This window comes from Leucoraja erinacea, chromosome 9 (assembly GCF_028641065.1).
Source record: "Leucoraja erinacea ecotype New England chromosome 9, Leri_hhj_1, whole genome shotgun sequence".
In the NCBI taxonomy this organism is placed as follows: domain Eukaryota; kingdom Metazoa; phylum Chordata; class Chondrichthyes; order Rajiformes; family Rajidae; genus Leucoraja; species Leucoraja erinaceus.
In genome coordinates, this window is record NC_073385.1 from 20,920,794 (window position 1) to 20,942,407 (window position 21,614).

The window sequence follows — 21,614 nt, forward strand, 5'->3', positions numbered from 1 at the left end:
GCAGCTGATAGTAAACCAAACCCCACTCCCACACCTGTGGCCAGTCGATCAGCGCTGACCCCTGTGGGCAAGGTGAGTGAGGTACAGGAAACCTCTGGTCAGCCACACCGGGCCAGCTTCCTAGAGGGCTCCATGTTGGCCACAAGTCCCATTAATACCTGGAACACACCTGATGATGAAATGCCCCAGTGCAGCAGGTGTTGAAGGCAGCCAAGGAAATGGCCTGTGGGGGAGGATTGAGTGACTGGAGCCCCAGCCGACCAGACACACAGCTGTGGGGTCTGTGGAACCAGGTCACCCTACGAGGGCAGGCTCTGTATGTACGTACGTGTACGGCACTGAATGGAGGCAGGCAGGCAGGCAGGCAGGGGTATCAGTGAGTTTAATGAGTTACAACTGGTGATCATCGGGGTTGTAGAGTTCACTCATCAGCCGGTAGATATAGGATGGAGCGTTGCCCCCAATGTTGGAGATGAAGAGGGTGATGAGTTCTGGCGGCACGTAATCGAACACCGGGCAGTAAGCGCTCACTTTGCACAGGATCTCCCCTGTAGGATACAGGCAACAGGCAGTGAGAGACGGCTGGAGAGAGCACTGAGTCTGTTAGCGTGGAATCAGAGGATCTGTCCAACCCCCCCTCGCCCATTACAATAATCCCACACTCATCACATTTAACTCCCCATATCCCTATTCACCCCCTAGCCAACAGTGGAGCATTTAACATGCGTTCCCACACGTCTTTAGGATGTGGGAGAAACAGGAGCACCCAGAGGAAAACCACGCAGTTACAGGGAGAACGTGCAAACTCCACACAGACAGCATGGCTGGCTGCTCTCTGCCTTGAGCAGTGTCTACCCCAGCCCTACGTGTTGCGGGCCAGGGTGGGGGTGAGAGCTCTCTGCACTGGAGAGTGATCAGTGACCACCCCAGGCCCTACATGTTACATGGGTGGGCTGGAGTGGGAGTGAGATCTCTTGGGCAGTGACCACCCCAGGCCCTACATGTTACATGGGTGGGCTGGGGTGGAGGTGAGATCTGGGGATGGGGGTGGGAGCTCTGGGGATGAGAGCTCTGGGGGTGGGAGCTCTCGGGCAGTGATCAGCGTCTATCCCAGGCCCTACATGTTACCAGGGTGGGCTGGGGGTGGGAGCTCTCGGGCAGTGACCAGTGTCTACCCCAGGCCCCACAAGGCCCTCTCTCCAGGACTACGCACCTTCTGTGAAGGGGAGCACTTCCTGCGGTGACACAAACTTGTGCACTGTGTTCTCCTCGTTAGGGAACTGTAGATGAGAAACACATTGGTATTAAACACCAAACACATCATCAACCCTGACAAGCGAGTGTGGAATCAGTGGGCAGATCAATGCCAACATTACATTTTCATCCAAGTCATTTATAGATATCGCAAACAGAGGCTCCTACAGAAGTCACTGGTCACAGACTCCAGTCACAAGAACTCCTTCTATGGGTGAGCCAGGACTGAATCCATTGGCCCGCGTTTGCTCCATATTCCACTGAAACATTCTATCCATGTACCTGTCCGAATGTCTTTTAAATGCTGTGGTATCTGCCTCAACTACCCACCTGTGTGAAAAACGTTGCCCTTCAGGAACCGATTAAATCTATCACCTTAACCTAATTGCCCGACCTTGGTCAAAAGACTGTTCATTCACCCTAACTATCTCCCTCATGATCTGTACTCCTCCATAAGATCACCCCTCAGCCTCCTGCACTTCAAGTAATAGAGTCCTAGCCTGCCCAACTTCTCCCTATAGCTTAGTCCCCCAAATCCTGGTACCAACCTCATAAATCTTCTCTACAACTTCCAGCTACTGGCTTCCTTCCTATAGCAGAATGATCTAAACTACACAATACACCAACGTACAACGTCAACCATGCCCAGACTGGTCAATGCTAGAAGCCTCATTTACAAGCCTGTCTTCCTGTGGTTCTGCTTTCAGGGTCAGTGAGAGGTCGTGTCGCACAAATCTGATTTTAGTTTTTTGAAGACGTGACCAAAAAGGTTGATGACGGCAGAGCTGTAGATGTTGTGTACATGGAGTTCAGTAGGCATTCGACAAGGTTCCACATTGTAGGCTGCTCTGGAAGGTTAGATCTCATGGGATCCAAAGGAGAGAAAGCTGAATGGATAAAAAATTGGCTCCATGGAAGGAAGCAGAGGGTGATGGTGGAAGGTTGCTTCTTGGACTGGAGGTCTATGACTAGTGGTGTGCCTCAGGGTTCGGTGCTGGGCCCGTTACTGTTTGTCATCTACATCAATGATTTGGATGCAGATAGTGAAGATGGTTGTGAACAATTGCAGCAGGATCTGGATCGATTGGCCAGGTGGGCGGAGGAATGGTTGATGGAATTTAATACAGAGAAGTGTGAGATGTTGCCTTTTGGGATGTCGAATAAGGGCAGGACCTACACAGTAAATGGTAGGCCTCTGGGGAGTGTTGTAGAACAGAGGGATCTAGGAGTACAGGTGCATGGTTCCATGAAGGTCGAGTCACAGGGAGATAAGGTGGTCAAAAAGGCTTTTGGCACTTTGGCCTTCATCAGTCAGAGTATTGAGTATAGAAGTTGGGAAGTCTTGTTGCAGTTGTATAAGACGGTGAGACCGCATTTAGAATATGGTGTTCAGTTTTGGGCACCATGTTATAGGAAAGATATCATCAAGCTTGAAAGGGTTCTGAGAAGATTTACGAGGATGTTGCCAGGACTAGAGGGTGTGAGCTATAGGGAGAGGTTGAGTAGGCTGGGTCTCTATTCCATGGAGCGAGGGAGGATGTATCACTCTATGCCTCTATAACTAAGTACTTGCACTGCTACTGCCCCTGCTCTACCACACTCCCCAGAGTCCCACTGTTCATGGTGAAGGTCCTGCTCTGAATGAAACACCTCACATGTATCTGAATTAATTCCATTTGCTGCCGCTCTGCCCAGCTGAGTGCTGGGTTACCTGTGGACAGGTGGGTGCTGGGTTACCTGTGGACAGGTGGGTGCTGGGTTACCTGTGGACAGGTGGGTGCTGGGTTACCTGTGGGCACAGCTTGTACATGGCAGCACAGACGATGAGGGGGGTGGAGTGGTGCCGGGCGGCCAGGGCCAGAGTGTGGGCACCGATCACTGCTCGCAGGCCCCCATTGGCCAGGATGGTCTTGGTGCCGATGATCACCTGTGTGGGGGGGGGGGGGGGGGGGGAGGGGGGGGCAGGTCACTCGCGCGCCTGGGCAACCCTCCACCCCACAACCGTTACCCCGCACCCCAGCCATTACCCCCCCAACTATTACCCGCGCACCCCAGCTGATACCCCGACCACCCCATCTCACCTCCAACCACCCTAGCCAATCCCCTCAGCCTCCCCTCGTGTACCTTGTTCACACGTGACATGACAGCAAAGATGGCGGCATCGGTGATGACGGTCGTCTCGATCCCAGCAGCAGCGAGAGAGGTCGCCAGGTCATGACCCTGTGGCACGGGGCATTAGTGAGGGGGGGGGGGCAGATCAAATCAACAAAACTCCCCCCACCCTCACTCCCTCCCGTCCTCAGTGCTCCCCCCCCCCCGCCCCCCCCCACCCTGACAGTAGGGCCCCCTCATCATCCCACCCGGCAGTATGGGGGCCCCTCTCGCCCCACCTGACAGTAGGGCCCCCTCACCCCCCGTACCTGACAGTAGGGGGCCCCCTCGGCCACGATCACCTGGAAGCTCCGTTTACGTGCGGCCTCGCGGAGAAACGCCTCCACGGCGGCCGATCGGCCGAGGGTCATGATCACCTCGTTAGAGTGTATGTGTTCCAGCGCCTGCACCGAGATATTGTCCTGGATCCCGTCTGGGAGAGAGAGAGAGAGACTTGAGAGAAACAGAGAAAGAGAGAGGGGGGTGGGGGGGCAGAGAGGCTGGGTGAGGGACAAAACAGGAGAGGGGTGGGGGGGGTTGGGGACACAGGTGAGGGTGAGGGACAGATACCCACGGCATCGATGCTGCTCCAGACCTTGCCCCCCACCCCCTCGCTGCCCCACTGTCAGCCTCAGGGTCCATTAGGCCCTTTGAGCCAGCACCACCAATCATTGTGATCATGGCTGATCATCCACAATCAGTAACTCGTGCCTGCCTTCTCACCATATCCCTTGATTCCGCTAGCCCCAAGAGCTCTATTTAACTCTCTTTTAAATTCATCCAGTGAATTGGCCTCTACTGCCCTCTGTGGCAGAGAATTTCACAAATTCACAAGTCTGGGTGAAAAAGTTTGTTCTCACATCAGTTTTAAATGGCCTCCCCTTTATTCTTAGACTGTGGACCCTGGTTCTGGGTTCCCCCAACATGTGGGTACATATTTCCTGCATCTAGCTTGTCCAGTCATTTTATAATTTCATGTTTCTATAAGATCCCCTCTCATCCTAAATTCCAGTGAACACAAGCCCAGTCTTTCCAATCTTTCCTCATATGACGGTCCTGCTGCACTCCATCAATAGCAAGGATGTCCTTCCTCAAATTAGGAGATCAATAGTCCAGATGCGGTCTCACCAGGACCCTGTACAACTGCAGAAGGACCTCTTTACTCCTATACTCAAATCCTCTCATTATGAAGGCCAACATGCCATTAGCTTTCTTCACTGCCTGCTGTACCTGCATGTTTACTTTTAGTGACTGGTGTGCAAGGACACCCAGGTCTCGTTGCACCTCCAATTTTTCCTAACACCATTGAGATAATAATCTGCTCCTTGCTCTTGCCGCCAAAGTGGATAACCTCAGATTTATCTACGTTATACTGCATCTGCCCACTCACTCAACCTGTCCAAGTCACCCTGCAAACTCCTAGCATCCTCTTTGCAGTTCACACTGCCACCGAGCTTTGTGTCATCTGCAAATTTGCTAGTGTAACTTTTAATCCCATCATCTAAATCATTAATATATATTGTAAATAGTTGTGGTCCCAGCACCGAGCCTTACGGCACTCCACTAGTCACTGCCTGCCATTCTGAAAGGGACACGTTTATTCCTACTCTGTTTCCTGTCTGCCAACCAATTCTCTATCCATCTCAATACCTTGTGCTCTAATTTTGCCCACTAATCTCCTGTGTGGGACCTTATCAAAGGCTTTCTGAAACTCCAGATACACCACATCCACTGGCTCATTCATTTTACTTGCCACATCCTCAAAACATTCCAGAAGATTAGTCAAGCATGATTTTCCCTTCATTTATCCATGCTGACTTAGACCGATCCTGTTACTGATGTCCAAATGTGCCGCTATTACATCTTTTATTATTGACTCCAGCATCTTCCCCACCACCAATGTCGGGCTAACTGGTCTATAATTCCCTGTTTTCTCTCTTGCTCCTTTCTTGAAAAATGGGATAACATTAGCCTGCCCTCCAATTTACAGGAACTGATCCTGAATCTATAGAACATTGGAAAATGATTGCCAATACATCCACAATTTCTAGAGCCATCTCCTTGATTACCATGGGATGCAGACCATCAGGCCCTGGGGATTTATCAGCCTTTAGTCCCATCAGTCTACCCAATACTGAATTTCTTTCATTTCCTCTGTCTCCCTCGATCCTCGGTCCTTTAGTACATCTGGGAGATTGTTCGTGTCGTCCTTAGTGAAGACAGAACCAAAGTACCTGTTCAACTATTCTGCCATTTCCTTGTTCCCCATAATAATTTCACCTGTTTCTGCCTTCAATGGACCCACAATTGTCTTTACTAATCTTTTTCTCTTAACATATCTAATTACTATCCTACTTTATATTCTTGGCTATCTTAACCTCGTACTTCATCTTTTCTCCCCGTATTGCCGCAGAGGGCGGTGGAGGCAGGTTCTCTAGATGATCGCGAGAGAGGGCTCTTAAAAATAGCAGAGTCAGGGGATATGGGGAGAAGGCAGGAACGGGGTACTGATTGGGGATGATCAGCCATGATCACATTGAATGGCAGCGCTGGCTCGAATGGCCTACTCCTGCACCTATTGTCTATTGTATTGCCTTTTTTGGTACCTTCTGTTGTCCTTTGAAAGTTTCCCAATCCTCTGGCTTCACGCTACTCTTTGCATTGTTATACACATTTTCTTTTAGTTTTATTCCATCCCTAACTTCCCTTGTCAGCCACAGTTGCCTCTTACTCCCCTTAGAATTTTTCTTCCTCTTTGGAATGAAATAATCCTGCATCTTCTGGATTATGCACAGAAATTCCTGCCATTGCTATTCCACCGTCATTCCTGCTAGGATCCTTTTCCAGTCGACCTTGGCCAGCTCCTCTCTCATGCCTTCATAGTCCCCTTTGTTCAACTGCAACACTGATACTTCTGATTTACCCATCTCCTTCTCAAATTGCAGATTAAAACTGATCATATTATCACATCAACTACCTCCTAGCGGTTAATTTACCTTGAGTTCCCTTATTAAATCTGGTTCATTAGACAACACTAAATCCACAATTGCCTTCTCTCTGGTAGGCTCCAGTGCAAGCTGCTCTAAGAATCTATCCTGGAGACACTCTACAAACTCCCTTTCTTTGGCCCAGAACCAATCTGATTTTCCTAGTCTACCTGCATATTGAAATCTCCCCAAACCACAGTGGCATTACCTTTGTTACATGCCAGTTTTAACTGCTGCTGCAACTTGCACCTTATAACCAGGCTACTGTTTGGGGGCCTCTAGATAACTCCCATTAGTGTCTTTTTACTTTTACAATTCCTCAATTCTATCCAGTGACTCTACATCGTCAGTCCCTATGTCACCCCTCACAAGGGATTAAATTTCATCCCTCACCAACAGTCACTGACCTTGGCAGACCCTCCCTCCGCACCCCACTCCCCCCCACACACGCACGCTCAGTAACCCCCACGTCCCCATTTACCACACTCACCCAGCTCAAGCAGCAGCTCGTTGACGGCCTCAATGACGTTGGTCCTGAGGGGGGCGAGGGTCTCGCTCAAGTCCTCGCTCTGACCCCCCGAGGTCAGCAGCTTGTGGAGCGAATCCTGGTCCCCCTCCTCACCGCAGCCCCGCAGCCTGGGGGGATCAGTGGTCAGCGTGGTCAGTCCCATCCCCATCCCACCCCACCCCCCAGCCCAGCCTCCCTCCTCACCGCAGCCTGAGGCACCAGTGGTCAGTCCCATCACACCCCCCCCCCCCCCCCCCCAGCCCAGCCTCCCTCCTCACCGCAGCCTGAGGCACCAGTGGTCAGTCCCATCCCACCCCCCCAGCCCAGACCCCCTCATCACTGTGACCCCGAAAGCCTGGGGGACCAGTGGTGTGTGGTGGTCAGTCCCATCCCTGAGGGACTGTAAACCTGATCTACTCCAGGAAAGAAGCTCCTCTCTCCGACCCCTCCCCAGCAGCCCTCCCTCATCGGGCCGTTTGATGTAATTTGCCTTTCAACAACCTGCGCTGATTTCAACAGTAAATCCACACGGGCCAGTAACTGTTAATATATTCATGGACTTCAGTAAGGCATTCGACAAGGTTCCACATGGTAAGCTGCTCTGGAAGTTAGATCGCATGGGATCCAAGGAGAGATGGCTGAATGGATAGAAAATTGGCTTCATGGAAGGAAGCAGAGGGTGATGGTGGAAGGTTGCTTCTCGGACTGGAGGCCTGTGACTAGTGGTGAGCCTTGGGGTTCGGTGCTGGACCCGTTACTGTAATTCATGTATAATGAATGATTTCAATGGGAAATAGACTCGTTATTCTGTAATGACTGAGTTTCCAGTAATGGCAATTCACTATTCATAGACTACAGCTCTGCCTTTAACACCATTATACATCCAAGCTCATCACCAAACTCACGGGACTTGGTGTCAGCATCTAGATCCTCGACTTCCTGACCAACAGACCCCAAACAGTGAGGATAGGGGACAAATCATCCTCCACAATAATCCTCAACATGGGGGCTCCACAAGGACCCCTTCTTTACTCCTTGTGACACACGACTGTGGAGCAATGTACAAATCGAATTCACTTTTCAAATTCACAGACGACACCACCATTGTGGGCCGGATATCAAATAATGATGAGACAGAGTACAGGAAGGAGATCGAGAACCTCGTGACCTGGTATTGACTGAACAACCTGTCTCTCAATGTCAGCAAGATAAAAGAGACAGTGATGGACTTCAGGAAGCAAAGTGGTTCACATATTCCAGTTTACATTGATGACACTGAAGCAGAGATAGTTTAAAACTTCAGATTCCTCGAAGCCAATATCACCAACAACTTCTGGACCACCCATATTGAAGCAACGATCAAGAAAGCACACCAACGCCTCTACTTCCTTAGAACGCTTAGGAAGTTTGGCATGTCCCCTACAACTCTCACCAACTTCTACAGATGCGCCATAGTAAGCATTTTATCGGTATGCATCACAGCTTGGTTTGGGAACAGCTCCATCCAGAACTGCAAGAAATCGCAGAGAACTGTGGATGCAGCCCAGATCATCATACAACACAACCTCCCTTCCATTGACTCCATCTACACTTCACACTGCCTCGGCAAGGCCAGCAGCTTAATCAAGGATGAGTGGGCGGCGCGACTCACGTCGCAGCGTCCTCTGCAGTCCGTCTGTCTTTTTATTATTTTCTGTCTCGTTTTTAATGTCGTTTTTATTTTATTTGTTTTGACGGGGTGTGTTTGTGGGGGGCGGGGAAACTTTAAAATCTTTCCTCTGCACGGGAGACCAGACCTTTTCTTTGTCGGGTCTCCGTTGTCGTTGGGGCTGCAACGTGGAGCGGCCTCCAGCAGGAAGAACCTGGGGCTCCAGTCGCGGAGCTGCAGACTTACATACCATCACGAAGCTGGCTGAGTCCGGAGCGGGTGGTGCGGTGGTGGCGCGCTGCTGTGACCCGACCCCCGGAGATTCGGAGGCTCCAACCGCAGGTCTGGCAGACAGGAACACCGGGAGCCCCGCGGGTCCCTGCTGGGAGACTGCTTTTCGGGGCTTCCGCAACGGCGACTTCACTCGCCCGAGTTACGGGGTTGAAGATTACCTAGAGCAGGGCCTTACATCACCGCCCTGCGCGGCTTGGAATGGCTGCGGGACTTTGCTAGCGCCCGCCGGGGGCTCCAACAACAAGACCCGGAGCGTGGCCTTGCATCACCCGGCGTGGCTTTAATGGCCGCGGGACAATTACCATCGCCCGCCGGGGGCTTTGACTCTGACATCGGGGGGGAGAGGGGAGTGCAGGGGAGAGATACGTTTTTGCCTTCCATCACAGCGAGTAGGAGATGCGCTGGGATGGATGTCTGTAAATTGTGTTGTGTCTTGGGTCTTTTTCTTTTTGTATGTATGACTGCAGAAACAACATTTCATTTGGACCTCAACGAGGTTCAAATGACAAATAAAATTGTATTGTATTGTTGCACCCTGGTCACTCCCTGTTCTCCCCTCTCCCATCGGGAAAAAGGTACAGAAGTGTGAAAACGCACACCGCCCGATTCAGGCACAGTTTCTTCCCAGCTGTTATCAGGCAATTGAACCATCCTGCAACAACCAGAGAGCAGTGCTGAACTATTATCTACCTCTTTGATGACCCTCGGACTATCCTTGACAGGACTTTACTGGCTTTACCTTGCACTAAATGTTATTCCATTATCGTGTATCTAGACACTTAAATGGATTGATTGTAATCATGCTGACTGATTAGCACACAACAAAAAGCTTTTCACAGTACCTCGGTACACATGACAATAAACTGAACTGAAACTTAAGCAGGGTGTACAAGGCTTGGTTAGTAAGTTTGCTGAGGAATTGTTAATGGAGCTTAATGCAGATAAGTGTGCGGTGTTGCTTTTGGGAAGACAAAGCAGGGCAGGACCTACACAGTGAATGGCAGAGCCCTGGAGAATGTTGTAGAGCAGAGGGATCTAGTGCAGATACATCGTTCCCTGAAAGTGGCGTCACAGGTAGACGGCGGTCAAGGCTTTATTCAGCACATTGGCCTTCATCAGTCAGGGTTTGAGTATAGAAGTTTGGATGTTATGTTAGTCATACAAGATGTTGGTGAGGTTGCATTTAGAGTGTTGTGGTCACCATGCCAACGGAAGGATGTTGTGAAGCTGGAAAGGTTCAGAAACGCCACCCATTCCTTCTCTCCAGACATGCTCCCTGTCCTGCTGAGTTACTCCAGCTTTTTGTGTCTATCTTCCGTTTAAATCAGCATTTGGTGTTCCTTTTGCGAGGATGTTGCTGGACTTGAGGGCCTGAGCTACAGGGAGAGGTTAGCGAATCTCTCTTTCAAGGTCGACAACCCCCCCCCCCCCCCCCCCCCCCCCCCAACCACCCCTCCCCCAATGACACCCTTCCCCCCTCACCGACTGTACTCCTCACGGACGATCTTCATCACGCGCCGGATGATGTTCCCCACCGTCGTCTCCGAGGGTTCGGCTGCGATCACCCTCCGGCTCTCTGCCCGAATCAGTTCCAGCAGCTCCCCTGGGCCAGGAATCAGCGGTCAGCAGTGGACCAGAGCCTCGCCCACAGGGTGACCCGACACCCACTGGGCGAGAAAAACCCGACACCCACTGGGAGACACGACACCTACTGGGTGACACAACATCCACTGGGATGTTTCCAGGACTAGAGAGCTATAGGGAGAGGTTGAGTAGGCTGGGTCTCTATTCCATGGAGCGCAGGAGGATGAGCGGTGATCTTATAGAGGTGTATAAAATCATGAGAGGAATAGGTTGGGTAGATGAACACAGTCTCTTGCCCAGAGTTGGGGAATCGAAGACCAGAGGACATCGGTTCAAGGTGAAGGGGAAAAGATTTAATAGGAATCTGAGGGGTAACTTTTTCACACAGACGGTGGAGGGTATATGGAACAAGCTGTCAGAGGAGGTAGTTGAGGCTGGGGCTATCCCAACGTTTAAGAAACGGTTAGACAAGTACATGGATAGGTTCACATGGATAGGACAGGTTTGGAGGGATGTGGATCAAACGCAGGCAGAAGGGACTAGTGTAGCTGGGACATGTCGGATCGAAGGGCCAGTTTCCACACCCTATGACTCGGGTTTCGAGGCCGAGCCTGGCCCTGAATGAATGGCCGCTTGTCCAGCATGGACGGGATGGGCCGAAGCGCTGCGCGGCGCGGCCCCGGTACCTGCGGTGCTCCACCGGCCGTTGGCCACGATCCGCCGCAGAAGCCCCGCCGTGGCAGCCGCCACCTCCCCGGAGCCGCGCAGCTCCCCGCGGCCCAGCCGCCCGGCCAAGGCCGCCGCCATCTCCGACACATCGGGCTGCACAGCCGGCATAGCGGCTCCTTCTAGCCGGACACAACCCGCGGCGCACCGCCGGATCCGGAAATATGTCCACTGGGCGGCGCCATGTTGGTGAGGTCGGGCAGTGACTCCTCCTCCCCGAAGTCTCCATCTCCCTTTGCCCAGAACCACCCCCCCCCCCCCCCCCCCCCCCCCCCCGTTAAACTGTCCCCCCATTAAACTGTCCCCCAACAATCGCAACCCGTTAAACTGTCCCCCCAAAACTGTCCCCCGTTAAACCGTCCCTCATTAAACTGTCCCCCCAACAACCCCCCCGTTTAAAACAACCCCCCCCGTTAAACTGTCCCCCCAAACAACCCCCCCGTTAAACTGTCCCCCAACAACAACCCCCCCGATAAACTGTCCCCCGTTAAACAACCCCCTGTCCCCCCCAACAACCCCCCCGTTAAACTGTCCCCCCTGTCCCCCCAACAACCCCGCCCACCCATCCAACATCTACCCTCATCTCACCCACCCAGACTCAAATTCCTCCCCCACGCCCTCACAAAAACCCCCCGCTAGCGCTGAACCTCCACTCCTCCAAACTCCCACCCCAATCTCTCCTCTCAACCCCCCGGCCATGTCTCCCTCCTGTACCTGCACCCCTTCTCCATCCCTGCCCAAACTGCCTCCATTCCATCAGCGGTCACCACCAGCACCAAAGCCTCCTCCACCCCGGACCCCTCCCCAACCCTCCACCACCTCCCCACTCAATCATTCCCCCAACCAGCCCTGTACCACTGCAGTGAGCCCCCGGGCCCTCCACATGTTGCTCCAGCCCTCCCTCAGGAACATTAGAAACAGGAGGATCCACTCAACTCACAACTGCTGGGTGTTGGTTTATTATTGTCACGTGTGCCAAGATACAGTGTACATCTTTGTCTGTGTACCATCAAGTTAAATCATATTGTACACAAGTACAATCAAAGCTATACACAAGTGCAGCAGGCACAAGGAACTGCAGATGCTGGAATCTTGAGCAACAAAGACACAAAGTGCTGGAGTAACTCAGCGGGTCAGGCAGCATCTGTGAGAACATGGATAGGTGATGTTTTGGGTCGGGACTTCAGTAGAGCAGGTCATAGAATCACACAAACACAGCCTTCGACCCTACTCATCCACGCCGACCAAACCCCATCTACACCAGTCCCACCTGCCCGTGTTTGGCCAATGTCCCTCTAAACCTTTCCTATCCCTGTACCTGTCCAAGTGTCTTAAATATTGTTTTTGTACCTGCCTCAATGACCTTCCCTGGCAGCTTGTTCTATACAGTATATCCACCAGCCTCTGTGGAAAAACGCCACCCCTCAGGTTCCTATAAAATCTTTCCCCTCTCACCTTAAACCAATGTCCACTGATTCGTGATTCTCCCACCGTGGGAAAAAAACTGTGCATGCACCCGATCTCTTCCCTCGATTTTATACACCATTATAACATCACCGCTCATCCTCCTGCGCTCCTAGCTTCTCCCTATAGCCCTGGCAACATCCTCGTAGATCTTCTCTGCACCCTTTCCAGTTTAAGAACATCCTCCTATAGCAGGGTGACTAGAACTGAACACAATAAATGTGGCCCTACCTCATGTTACAACTGTAACATGACCTCCTTCTTACTGAGGCCCCCTTCGGTCATGGCTGACCATGGGTGTCTCCAGGGTGCTATTCCCTTTATGGAGGACACCTGTGCGTGACTTTGTTTAACATGGGGAGACTGGTGCACAGGCAGCCACCCCACGGTCCTTGACAGATCTGGGTCAGGATCCTGTGGCATGGAGTCCAAGACGACCGGAGACCCTTTTCTGCTGCAGCCTTCATCCGCCTTCCCAGCTGTTGTGACGCTCCACTAAGGTCAGCCATCGTCCTCCGCCTGTTCCACCGTTGAGGTCTTGGTTGGATTGCTCTTGGTCAGAGACCTCCCCCTCGACCTTACCGCCATGGGTGGCCCTACATAGCTGCAGACAGCATCGTTCTCAGGATCTCAGGACCACACAAGCTTCTCCACCACGACAAGGTAACAATCCAACCCCACCCCCTAACCTCTACTCAATACTTAGTCTGTGTGTTACTGACTCCTCACAGTGAAATAGTTGCTGCCTCACAGCGCCAAAGATCCGGGTTCGATCCTGACTACGGGTGTTATCTGTATGGAGTTATCCCTGTGACCTGCATGGGTTTTCTCCAGGATCTCCGGTTTCCTCCCACACTCCAAAGACGTACAGGTTTGCAGGTTAATTGGCTTCAGTAAAATTGTAAATTGTCCCTAGTGTGTGTAGGATAATATTAGTGTGCGGGGATCGCTGGGCGACGCGGACTCGGTGGGCCGAATGGGGCTTGTTTCCACGCTGTATCTCTAAACTACAGCACAGTGGCTGCGGTTCACTGCATCAGTAACTCAACGGACTGGACATCCGGGGGTGAAGAAAGGGCTGTAAAGGACAGAGGCAGAGAAGGGTAGGGGGAGGGGGGCAGTTACACGCTGGGGTGGGTGAGGGTGCGTTGAGGGTGGGGGAGTGAGGGGCAGAGAGGGGGGAGGGGGGAGGGGGGGCAGTTACACGCTGGGGTGGGCTCGTCTGTGTGAGGGTGGGGGAGTGAAGGGCAGAGGGAGGGGGGCAGTTACACGCTGGGGGGCTCGGGCTCGGGACTACTGGGTAGTTGCTGGAGTCTGCAGATTGTAGAATTAGACTACGATTGTTAAAACGATCACTTTATTCAGTGCCTGCATCATCAGCCCAATTCCCCCCCCCCCCTCCCCAATCCAATCCAATCCTCAGCGTCGCCACCCAAACCCCCCCCCCCCCCCCCCCCCCCCCCCCCCCTCCCCCTCCCTCACCTGCAGTGAAAGCAGTGCCACGGGACACCTGTATCCATATGGGCCAATCTGGCCCCGCACAGTGCGGCCCCACTGGGCACCGTGTGACCCCACTGGATACAGTGTGACCCCAATGGACACCGTGTGACCCCACTGGACACAGTGTGACCCCACTGGGCCCAGTGTGACCCCACCCTATACAGTGTGACCCCACTGAATACAGTGTGACCCCACTGGGCACAGTGTGACCCCACTGGGCACAGTGTGACCCCACTGGATACAGTGGCCCCACCCTAGACACTGACCCCACTGGATAGGTTGACCCCACTGGGCACAGTGTGACCCCACTGGGCACAGTGCGATCCCGCCAGCACAAGCTGTTCCTTAAGCCTACAGTTAGCGGGTGAGTGGACAGCTGACCAACAGCCTCAAGTGGTCTGACTCCATGCCAGCCCCACCACCAATCCCCTGCGTGTGGCCCTGCACTGAGGGTCCAGGGTCTGGGGTCCCACAAACCTAAACGGGCCGAATGTCCAAACACTGCGGACACAATGCAGGAGGGAGATCACGGACGAGGACAGCGTGTCCAGGGAGAGAACTCTCCCGTGCACAGTCCCGTCACTACTCCTGGTGGTCTGGCTGCTGTGTGAACGTCCAGGTCTCAGCTAAATAATTGCAGGAGAATCCCAGCTTCACCTGGGAAGTGGGGAATGCCGGAAATTCTGTACAATGGGTTTGGGACATGGGGAGAATGTTGGGAAATTGCCTTTGGGAAGTGGGGAATGCTGGGAAAGGGTTTGGGAAGTGGGGAATGCCTGGACAAGGTTTGGGAAGTGGGGAATGCTAGGCCAAGGTTTGGGAAGTGGGGAATGCCGGGACAAGGTTTGGGAAGTGGGGAATGCCGGGACATTGGCGTTGGGAAGTGGGGAATGCCAGGACAGGGTTTGGGAAGTGGGGAATGCTGGGACTGTGGGTCTATTTGTCCTTTGGATCGACTTGTACAGTGGGGACGGGGAAGAAGAAGCCGAGAAGCCAGCGCTTGCCGAAGACGTCTTGGAGATTGACTCCCCACGGTGTGCAGCGGACTGGCGGCAGCCCCTTCTTCAGGTGGTACCAGGTACGACCCCGCGCCACCAGGAGGATCTGCTGGCAGCAGAAGCCGGCACAGGTGAGTCCGATGCCCAGCCAGATGTAGAGCATGAGCACCAGAAACAGCTGGAAGGATGGGATCAGACTGAAGAAGAAATGGACAAAGGAGAGGGGGAGGAGGGTGAGGAAGGTGAGCGGGTTTTCGAAGGACAGGTGGTACTCAGTGCTGAGGTAAGCTACTCCCACCACCAGAGAGTAGAGGCAGACGATGGAAGTCCACCATCCGAACATGAGGAAGTAGCGCATGTTCCTGTTGCCGATACAGTTGCCGGTGAAGAAGCAATGGTGATCTCGCTTCAGGATCACCTTGCTGCACAACTTGCAGAAGTGGCTGCCGACCTGCAGTGGGTGGTGGCCATCAGCGGCGCTGGTGCTGCACTGCAGGCTCTCTGACGGGTACCACAGGATGAAGAAGTAGTTGCCCAGAACGTTGACGGAGACGTAGAGATAGAAGGTGAAGTGGAAGCCAGAATGAGACCAGAGCTGGAGCACATCATCGGCAAAGATGGCGGGGATGAAGACGTAGCTCTGGAGGATGGTGGTGGTGATGCAGACGGCAAGGAAGTAAGAAGGAGCAACAGTGTTCAGGATCCTCAGCTTCAGCATCCTGGACCATTCCTTCCTGCACACACAAACCCCCCCCGCCCCGTTCATTAGCAACAGATTCACACAGGCTGCACCAAACACAGGTCACATAACAGTTGAGTTTAATGTCCCATGTACCGAGGTACAGTGAAAAGCCTTTGTTGCGTGCTAACCTATCACCGGTAAGCCAATACATGATTACTATCAAGCCATTCACAGTGGATGGATACATGATAAGGGAATAACGTTTAATGCAAGATAAAGGCAGTAAAGTCCTATCAAGTATAATCTGAGAGTAATTTAGGACTGCTCTCTAGTTGTGGTAGGATGGTTCAGTTGCCTGGTAACAGCCGGGAAGAAACTGCCCCTGAATCTGGAGATGTGTGTTTTCATATTTCTGTACCTCTGTCTGCCTTGCACTTCTTGTGGGTGGTGGTGGAAAGATGGGTGGAAGCAGGGCCGCGATTGATGTGAACGCTCTTTCCTTGAGCCCTCTGTACCCTTTGCCCGATGGGAGAGGGGAGGAGTGGCCAGGGTGAGACTCGCCACATCCATCTGCACCAGCTTTGTCACTGAACCTGTCCCATGTAGCCACATTGGACCATACCCCTCTCAACCTTTCTCCCCATCTATTTGTCCGTGTCTTTTAAATGATATTGTATTTGCCGCAACGACCTCCTCTCACCCACTACCCTCTGTGTGAAAAAGTTGCCCCGCAGGTTCCTATTAAACCTTTCCCTTCTCACAAACTTATGTCCTCTGGTTCTTGATTCCCCAAACCTGGGGAAAACATAGACAATAGGTGCAGGAGTAGGCCATTCGGCCCTTTGAGTCAGTATTGCCATTCAAGATGATCTTGGCTGTTCATCCAAAATCAGTACCCCGTTCCTGCTTTTTCCCCATATTCCTTGATTCCCTTAGCCCTAAGAGCTAAATCTAACTGCGCTTTCACCCTATCTATTCCCCTCATGATTTTGTATGTAAGATCACCGGGCCTCAGTCTCCTGCACTCCAATGAGTAAAGTTCTAGCCTGCCTTTTCTCTCGCAAGCCCTTGAATCCTGGCCACATCCTCGGAAATCTCTGCATTTCCAACACAATGGCCTCTTCCCTACAGCAGGGTCATTCAAAACTCAACACAATACTCTGTGCATCCTCACCGACGAGCTATAGTAATATGCCCCAACTTGTCTACTCAATTCCCTGAAGTATGGGGGGCAGCAACACACAATGCTGACCATCTCTCTTCAAACCATCTTTCCAAAAGCATGTGTATCTTAATCCTCTCCAGTAACATTTCTACCACAGATGTTAAACTTGTTCTGGTTTTCAGTTTTTTCTTTGCAGCCCTTCTTAAAGGCACATTAGCCACCCTCATGTAATCTGGCACCTCGCCCGTGACTAATGTTGTTGTAAACATCCCTTCTCCGAGTTAAATTCCACTTGCCGTTCCTTGGATGACTTCCCAGATCCTTTTGATTTTCTCCTCATGTTCAGTGGCTTCCATCAACCAGACTTTCTGTTTAAGGAGTAGGTCATTCGGCCCTTCAAGCCAGCATACATGTGCCCAATCTCATTCTCCGGAAGGCCAACAATTGCAAGGACATCTCTCTTACATTTACTTTAAACAGACAATGTTTCTTTATGGTTTATTTGCTGTCTATTATCGATGCCTTTGTGCGGGGGGAGTGGATATGCATCAGGTACAGCCACATGATTAGTTTATATCGGCATCATGTTCAGCACAGACACTGTGGGCCGAAGGGCCTGTTCCTGCGCTGTTCTGCATTTGTGGCCAGGCCTGGAATTTTGAATGTGTCTGATGTACTTGTTGTCCCTCTCTGTCCCTCTCTACCCCCCTTATTTCCAGGTGTCTGCTGGTGCTCGTTTCTCCATTGTCCGTGGCCCTTAGTCCTCAATGTCCTGATTCTTTCTCCCATCCCCCGCTCTTCTGTGAGGAATGCTCTCTCTGGTTCCCCTGTTTGGTCTTTATCGAGAGTGAAAAAAGCCCATATGAGATGTGAAGATGCTCTTAGGTCTCCCTCACTTCTCTTTATGAGTGAAGAATGTGTCCTTCCTAGCGTAGTCTTGTGTGTTGTTCCATCTCTCTCTCTGCTCCTCTCCCCCACCTCTGTTTTCTCCCTCGCTGTATGTGCGTGTGGCCCCTAATAAGGGGCTGGCTCTCTTGCTCAAACTCTCATGTCTTTGGCCCATGCTGGTTCTCTCTCCCTCTCTTTGTTGTCTTGAAGGGAGGGTTTCTTCCTCTTGTCTGGTTGGTCTCTTCCCTTGTGGCATGGTCAAATTTCTCTCTTGAGCAGTGTCCGGAGGGGCCGTCTGCTTGCCGATGCTTGCAGCTCTATAGTGATGTTGTCTGTGCTGGCTCACTCGCACTGCTGCTTTCTGCTGTTGACTGTGCTCTCACTGTGCCAAGCTCCTACAGCCCCTGTCCTCGCTCTGAAAACCCACATAGCATCCCCAAAAATACTCTGTGCGCTCCACACCGACGTTGAGCTACAGCACAGTAGGACAGCAGGGCCATTCACCCAACAGCTGTGCTGGTACTCACCGCTCCCGGAATTGTGGACATTCTGCATTGATGTGACTGCTGTGTACATTAGACACAATTCTTCCTGACCTGACTGAGGAAAGAAGTTTTGCAAACCATCTTTACTAAATTCCTCCATGAACTTCCTTGTTTTGACTCAAAGTAGCTGACATGGCCACTCCAATCTTGTCGGTCATTTAACTACATGAAGTTTCTCCAGGTTTGGCACAGGAGGTACTGTAGGGTCCTGAGCCATAACGCATGCTTGTCTGGTTGCAATAGATTTTTTTTTCTCTGTTTTGTTGTTTGTGTAGATCTTTTCTTTCAAGGTAAGAGGTAGAGCCTGACTTGAGGGTCCACCATGTCCACTCAGGTCCCATCATCAACTTGGGAGTAACCAAGCGGGCGGCAGGCAGTCGGCAGACGTTTTCTGGTCTCACATTATGTTTGACAGAAGAGATGAGCACTTGGTAAAAAACTTGAGACCTCGGACAAGGGAAGGGGAATATCTCATGGTCAATTTTAACTGAAGGGAAATGACAAACCAACCAGTTCCACCCAAGGCAGACACGTACAGGAAATGATCCTTGGATGACTTCTCCGAATCCGTTACATCTGTCATCTGTAACCCCTTCTCCTTCCTGCAACAGGGTTCCCGATAGGAGTTTATTGGCCTTGAGTTCCATCTTACAACTTTTCTGTTGAATTTCTGTTTAATTCTGACGTTGAGGTCAGTGTTCAATTCTCTTTCGGTATTCTCCAATCTCTTCCCCAACTCCTTCATCCCTCTGAGTTACTCACATATTTTCTGTCATCCATGTGACGTTCCTCCTGTTTACATCCCCACAACAGAAGGTTCTCCGGAAGGCCGAAGGTCCTACAACATATCCAGCTCTGGTCCTCACTTACAGAAGGCCTCTGGTATCATCTTACAGAAGGAAGAACTCCCCAGGATCCTAAGTCCTCACGACATGTTTCTTTATGGTTTCAGAAGGCCTCTGAGGCAACCGTTACAGCATGTCGATTTTGTCCTACACTTAACAAAGGGAGAGGGAGGGAAAAAATCTTCCTCTCTGTCTAACTTTCAGAATGATCTGGAGTTGGCTTCACCAAAGCCACAAAAAACGGCATGTTTCTGTCCCGGCAACATAAAAGAGGGATTCATGTAGCTCCCTGGCAAACATTTTTTGCAGGAATTTTTCTGTGGGACAGATAGAGTAGTCAAAGCAGTAAGGCCTTTCGCCTGACAAGGGCAGGTCCTGCCTCACCAATCTGATTAATTGTTTGTTGACGAGGGCAGGCTGATTTTGTCCGTGGAAGAAAGCTTCAGTCGCCGACCCACATGGAGACTTGCTGCAAAGTTAGGATTTACAGGGTCCTAATGCATGGTGCAAAGGTCAGGGGTTCCGGGATCCCTAATGCATCGAGTTGGAATGGTGAGGGTTCACAGGGAAAAGGGCAAGTCAAAGTACAACCACATTGGCTTGGCAACGCAGGGTGATGGAAGAAGGGTCTCGACCTCTAACCACCCTTATTTCTCTCTGTGTCCAAGCGGCCTGTTCCCGTCTGAGTTAACTCCATTTTAGTCCTATCGTGGCCCTTTTGTGTCCTCATGTCTGCCCGTCTCTTTCTCCCATCCCCCTCTCTTCCTGTCAGTTTCTGCTCTCTCTGTCCTTTCTCCCTGTTTGCCTCTCTCTCTCTCTCTAAAAAAAAAATATATATATATATATATGCATGTTCTTATTTCTCTGCCCTGTTTCTCCCTGTGTGTTTATCACTGCACTTCCCTTCGTCTGTCTTCCTTTGTTTCCATCTCTCTCTCTCTCCCCACCTCTGTTTTCTCCCCTCGCTGTATGTGCGGTGTGGCCCTCTCTGCCTCTCCTCCACATTCTCTCTGAGTCTGTCTCTCTCTCCAACTCTCTGTCTCTGGCCCATGCTGTTTCTCTCTCCCTCTCTTTGTCTGTCTCTGGCCCTTTCTGTCTCTTCCTCTGTCTGTGTCTCTCTCCCTTGTGCCATGGTCAGTGCAGATGTGGAGGGTTTATTTGATCAGTACCTGGTTGAGCAGTGTCCGGAGGTGCCGTCTGCTTGCCGATGCTGCAGCTCTATAGTGCACTGTTGCTGCTGCTGCTCTCACCGACTGCACTGCTGCTGCTGCTGTTGCTGCTGCTCTCACCGACTGCAGCTCCACAGCCCCTGGCCTCGCTCTGAGAAAACAACCAGTCGCATCCCCATTCCTCTCCACCCCCAACCTCCGCTCCAGCCTAGCAGCTGACATCACAGCACACAGCAGGGAAGGCCATTCAGCCCATCACAGCTGTGCTGGCCCTCACACCGCCCCCATTCCCTGGACATTCTGCATTGATGCTGACTGCCTGTGTACATCCCCTCACTTCTTTGTCTTGCTGACTGAGGGGAGAAGTTATTGCCTTGATACCGTTACTAAATTCTCCATCTCCTTCCTGTGTTTGACTCGTCGTTGAGACATGGCCACTACAATGGTGTAATCTGTAAACTTGTACATGAAGTTAGAGCCAGGGTTTGGCCACAGGGAGTACTGTAGGGTCCTGAGAACAAACGCATCCGTATGTTGAGAAATATTGTGAAGATGTTTTGTCAGCTGTTTTGTTGTTTGTGTGTCTGGAAGTCAAGGATCCGGCAGCAGAGTCCAGAGCTGACTCCAGGGTCCAAGTGTCCTGGCATAGGTCCCATCAGACACAAATAGCTGGAGTAACTCAGCGGGACAGGCAGCATCTCTGCAGAGAAGGAATGGGTGACATTTCTGGTCGAGACCCTTCTTCAGACTGAGAGTCAGGAGAGAAGGAGAATAGCAATATGGAAGGGAAATGAAAACGACAGACCAAAGCAGACAATGATAAGGAAATATAGAATGGTCCATTGTTAACTGAAGGGAAAGTGACAAGGTGGTGTACAACCAGTAACGTCACCCATTCCTTCACTCCAGAAATGCTGCCTGGCCCGCTGAGTTACTCCAGCATTTTGTGTCTATCTTCAGTGTAAACCAGCATCTGCAGTTCCTTCCTACACAGAGGTTCCATCAGGGTTTATCCACACTAATGAGTTCCAATATTCCAAGCATCTCCATCCTGGTACAGATGTGCCCCAGAATATCAGTGTACCTTCCTTTCAGCCTCCACATCTCTCTCCCCAGTGAGGATCGAAGATCCTCACATATCCCTCAGATCCCACACTTACAGAAGGCCTCTGATCCCACACTTACAGAAGGCCTCTGGTCCTACAC

The 21,614-nt window shown here is 51.7% G+C and overlaps 3 protein-coding genes across 3 annotated transcripts in view; 1 reads left to right on the forward strand and 2 right to left on the reverse strand.

Annotated features, from left to right (window-relative positions):
* mlh3 (mutL homolog 3 (E. coli)) overlaps positions 1-9,214 on the forward strand; it is a 44,367-nt gene extending 35,153 nt beyond the window's left edge. Inside the window, exon 13 of the transcript XR_008723978.1 lies at positions 7,993-9,214. The gene's annotated coding sequence lies outside the window, so the exon portion shown is untranslated. The remainder of the gene's footprint in view (positions 1-7,992) is intronic.
* On the reverse strand, positions 364-11,310 carry eif2b2 (eukaryotic translation initiation factor 2B, subunit 2 beta). The gene is made up of 8 exons (XM_055640299.1): positions 11,113-11,310; positions 10,325-10,445; positions 6,883-7,028; positions 3,675-3,838; positions 3,379-3,474; positions 3,044-3,181; positions 1,214-1,280; positions 364-548 (listed from the first exon to the last, which is right to left on the reverse strand). Exons 1-8 carry the CDS (start codon positions 11,261-11,263, stop codon positions 391-393), a joined length of 1,041 nt encoding a protein of 346 aa, XP_055496274.1. The 5' UTR covers positions 11,264-11,310; the 3' UTR covers positions 364-390.
* A 2,765-nt stretch (positions 11,311-14,075) lies between these two features.
* On the reverse strand, positions 14,076-20,666 carry zdhhc22 (zinc finger DHHC-type palmitoyltransferase 22). Its single transcript, XM_055640302.1, has 2 exons — positions 20,409-20,666; positions 14,076-15,848 (listed from the first exon to the last, which is right to left on the reverse strand). The coding sequence occupies exon 2, from the start codon at positions 15,830-15,832 to the stop codon at positions 15,053-15,055; it is 780 nt and encodes a 259-aa protein (XP_055496277.1). The 5' UTR covers positions 15,833-15,848; positions 20,409-20,666; the 3' UTR covers positions 14,076-15,052.
* Positions 20,667-21,614: the final 948 nt, after the last annotated feature.